The sequence below is a fragment of the Bidens hawaiensis genome, unplaced genomic scaffold (genome assembly GCF_021521415.1).
Source record: "Bidens hawaiensis isolate Kalapana, Puna unplaced genomic scaffold, B.hawaiensis_p1.1 tig00048295_1, whole genome shotgun sequence".
NCBI classification, from domain to species: Eukaryota; Viridiplantae; Streptophyta; class Magnoliopsida; order Asterales; family Asteraceae; genus Bidens; species Bidens hawaiensis.
Genome location: NW_027498650.1, coordinates 125,538 through 130,194, shown reverse-complemented (window position 1 = coordinate 130,194; position 4,657 = coordinate 125,538). Strand labels below are relative to the sequence as shown.

At 38.4% G+C, this 4,657-nt stretch overlaps 1 protein-coding gene across 1 annotated transcript; it reads left to right on the top strand.

Annotated features, from left to right (window-relative positions):
* Nucleotides 1-1,168: 1,168 nt before the first annotated feature.
* Nucleotides 1,169-2,305, top strand: LOC143597440 (ATP-dependent DNA helicase pfh1-like). The gene has a single exon (XM_077075946.1). The coding sequence runs from the start codon at nt 1,169-1,171 to the stop codon at nt 2,303-2,305; it is 1,137 nt and encodes a 378-aa protein (XP_076932061.1).
* The last annotated feature ends 2,352 nt before the right edge of the window (nt 2,306-4,657 follow it).

Sequence of the window (4,657 nt, the reverse complement as noted above, 5' to 3'; positions counted from 1 at the left end):
GCCAGAAATTGTTCGCTTCATGAATCAGTTTCCGCATCTGAAGCCGCAAGACCGACCTGACATTATTTGCAGAATCTTTCAATTAAAGGTTGAGGCTTTCCGTTTGTATCTCAAACGTACACAACCTTTTGGTGCAGTAATTGCCGGTAAGATTCTGTCATCTAATTTACCTTCTTATCTGAGACGATAAAATATGTGCGTTAAAACGCAAACTCACACTCATATAAGTGTTCTCCTTCAGATCTATACACGATTGAGTTTCAGAAACGAGGCTTGCCACATGCTTATTTGGGTTTCCCTGGCGGATAAGATTATTTTTCCCGAGGATCTTGATCGTCACATTTCCGCAGTTGTTCCAGATCCTAACATTGAACCTACGCTATACAAAATTGTTGCAGAGTCAATGATGCATGGGCCTTGTGGGTTAGCAAAACCTAACGCAGTATGCATGAAATGGGGGACATGTTCTAAAAGCTTCCCAAGGAGTTATCAGCCTAGAACCATATTTGACAAGAACGGATATGTACACTATAAGAGGCCTGTCAACGGGTTTTGTGTAAAAAAAATGGTGTTGATCTTGATAAAGCTTATGTTGTCCCTTACAACAACAACTTTGCTTGCATTTTAATGCTCATATTAATGTAGAATTTTGCGCGGAAACATGTTGATTAAATATTTATTCAAATATATATCTAAAGGTACTGACCGTGTTCGTTTTAAAGTAACACAAAGTGACCCATATGCTCAGCCCACACAGAGTTCCACGCCATCTAATGTCAACGAAATAGATAACTTTGTTGATGGTAGGTACATTTTCCCTCATGAAGCTTCCTGGAGAATACTAAATTTCCCTATACACCATAGATACCCCGCAGTTCAAACATTAGTTGTGCACCTCGAAAACATGCAGATTGTCAATTTCAGAGACCAACAACAGCTAGAAAGTATTGTCAACTACCCGTTAGCCAGGCGCACCACACTAACAGAATGGTTTGCGAATAATGAACATGATACCAGTGGTCGTCATCTTCGGTACATCGATTATCTATCTGAATTTAGATAGTATGCAAATGGAAAATGTTGGATACGGCGCTTAGACAAATCAGTAACAACCATCGGCAGACTTGTGTACATACATCCTTCCTGTGGTGAAACTTTCTACCTTTGCATGCTACTGAATCACCAAGTTGGATGTACATCCTTTACCGATGTACGAACCGTCAACGGAACCATATGCAACACTTACAGAGCAGCATGTGAAAAATTGGGCTTGCTTGTGGACGACAATGAATGGTCACTCGCTTTTGATGAAGCTAGATCATGGGCGACACCTAAAGAACTACGCATGCTTTTTGCCCACATATTACTTCATTGTGAGGTGTCGAATCCGGTTAGATTGTGGGAGAATCAATGGACGTCAATGGCCGAAGACTTCACTAGAAATACCGAAACCTTTGCTGTTGAAACACACGATTGTGTTCCAGAAGAAACATTGCGCCAATACGTCTTGTATGAGCTTGAATTCATATTTAATTCATACTCGACTGACTCATCTCTTAAGAAGTATGGTCTTCCTTTGCCTAATGAAATATTAATTCGTAGTCTGCAAAACAGGCTACTTATGGAAGAAAAGAATTATGATCGAGAAGAGCTTGCACAACAGCACATTTTCTACATACAAAGTTTGCACCCACAACAACGAGAGGTCTATGACTACGTAACTACATCTTTAGAGGCAAACAATCAAGTACTAGCATTTGTGTATGGACATGGAGGTACCGGAAAGACGTTCTTGTGGACTACATTAACCAGTTACCTACGATCCCAGGGAAAAGTAGTGCTTACAGTTGCAGCATCCGGCATTGCCTCACTACTTCTCCCATCTGGTCGGACGGCGCATTCACGATTCAAAATACCAATCGACCTTACTGATAACTCGAATTGCAATATCAGCAAAAACACTCAATTGTCTCAACTGTTAGTGGAAATAACGCTGATCATATGGGACGAAGCACCTATGAGTAATAGAAAGTGCTTTGAAGCACTAGATAGGACGCTAAAAGATATACTTAATAACAACAAAGATCCATTCGGTGGAAAGTCAATACTTTTAGGCGGTGATTTTAGACAAACCCTTCCTATTGTTAAACGAAACGCTTCAAAGTCAGAAATCATATCGTCTTCCTTGCCTCGATCATATTTATGGTGCAAATTCAAGATTTTTAGGCTTACCCAAAACATGCGTGTTCTCCGTCCGAACATCAGCCCAGACAAAGCAAATGAAATCTCAGATTTCTCAAATTGATTGTTAGACATAGGCAACGGCTTATGTGGATTTCCTAACGATGAAAAGAATGATGATTCAAAAAGCGTTCACATCCCAGAAAGATACATCATCCCATATGAGAAAGACTATTCTGAAACTTGTACGGTTTATATACGACGATCATACCCTTAAATCACCGACCCCTTCAGATCTTGCACAAAAAGCAATAGTTTGCCCAAAAATCATACAGCTGACTTGATCAATGATGTCATTCTAAATATGTTACCAGGCACACCAACAATGTACCGCAGTTCCACACACTAAAAACAATATAGATCTTGAAACGTTATACCCAGCCGAGTATCTTAATACACTTCATATTTCTGGCTTCCCACCACATGAATTAAAACTGAAAGTTAACGCTCCCATAATTCTGTTAAGAAACATCAACCAAAAAAAGGATTATGCAACGGAACACGACTTATGATAACTCAGCTCCTACCTAGATTGATCGAAGAACGGGTAATAACAGGCACAGAAATAAGCCACAAACTTTATATACCCAGAATATGTATTTCCAACAACAACAAAGAAAAACCATTCATCTTCAAAAGAAAACAATTCCCAATCAAGCTATGCTATGCAATGACTATTAACAAAAGCCAAGGTCAATCATTAAACAAAATCAGTATCTACCTACCACAACCCGTTTTTAGCCATGGCCAATTATACGTCGCTCTCTCAAGAGCAACATCACCCGATGCTCTAAAAATACTAATAGAACCCCAAGAAAACAAAACAACGAAACGAAAAATATTATATACTCTTCCTTGATGAAATCGATAGAACCTAGGTAATAGCAAACTTCTAAAACCACACGCTACTATAAACCATGCCTTATTGTTTTTAACTTACATTTTTCCTTCATTACAACAACATTCATAACTATCGTTATATTTAATAAAACCATATGATATTTGTTGTTTATATGCAGCAGAAGACTGATAAGCACTCCACAAAAGCATGAGGATCCAGAAAATACGTGACATCCATAACAACATCAATGGTGCACCGCTTGAGATAAGAATACTCAACAACTGGCAACCATTCAAGCGGCCAGAAACATGTTTCCTACTAGCAGACACAAATGTAAGACAAATTATATAAGAACTTCTTAGTAACAACAAAACTCATTTGCTAATGAAAAATTTTTATGTTTAAAATTGGATCCAGGGTGACGCCATCGAAGCCGTGGCATCTGCTAAAAACATTGAATTCCTCATCAACTCACTTCATATCGATCGATGCTATCGCATACAAAACTACATCTGCACCGGTAAGCGATACACTATGAGGACAGTTAACCATGAGGCGTCAATCAGACTGGCCAAATACACATCAGCAGTTCTGATAGAGAAAGAAGACATTCCAAACTACCATTTTAACTTCATGCCACACAACATGCTTCTTACCCGCGTAAACAACCACAACCTACTAACAGGTACCACATAGGTTAAATAGAAGTAAAAGAACATTCGGTTTCGGTTTGGTAATGAAACGAGTTTTGATAACCTTAGTCAATTAGGTTACAGTTACAGGCGCGGCTGTGACGAAGACAGAGGTGTTTAGCCTTTAGGGTAGGGACAGAAGGGTATTTTCGTCAGAAAGTGGCAACTTTGTTCTGAGAGGTCTTTGGTATTAATATCCGGTCTACACGTGTAAAATGTCTTACCCCATATAGAGTTATGGTTTTGGGTTAGAATTTGGATTTGTCTAAACAGGTTTGATTATGTTGCGGGTTCATTTTCCATGTGGCCCCGTGAAAATTTGTGTCGTTTTGAAGTTCATGTGTCTGACATGATTGTGTAACATGTGTTGTGTCTGAGTTCATATCAAATTTTCTTGTCCGCTTTAACCCAACAACTCACAAACAAGAGTCATTTAACGCTTGTAGGTGCCATTGTAGCCTGTAGGACGACTACATGATTAAAGTCTAGATGGATGAAGTTATAATATTCACTTTTAGGTGAAACATAAGTTAATAAGTTAACAATTTGTGAAATAGCTGCGGTTTTCTGTATATAGTATATATATATTTATCTTCAGTAATGAGAAAATGACTTTTTTTATATACAAAAGAATAAACCCTATAAAAGGGTTTATCTGGAATGTTAATTCGTTATTTTATAAAAGGGGTTTTTGATACTTGATTCAGGGTATGGATACGGGTTCGGTAGGAAAATCGGGTATTGGCAATTACCGGATCGGGTTAGAATCCGGGTATTGATATCTAAAAACCAAACACTCTGCAACTGGGTCGGTATAGGTCGAATATAGAACCGGATACTAAACTTATCAAAACTACAATTAGTTTAATATCCTACCTGTTTA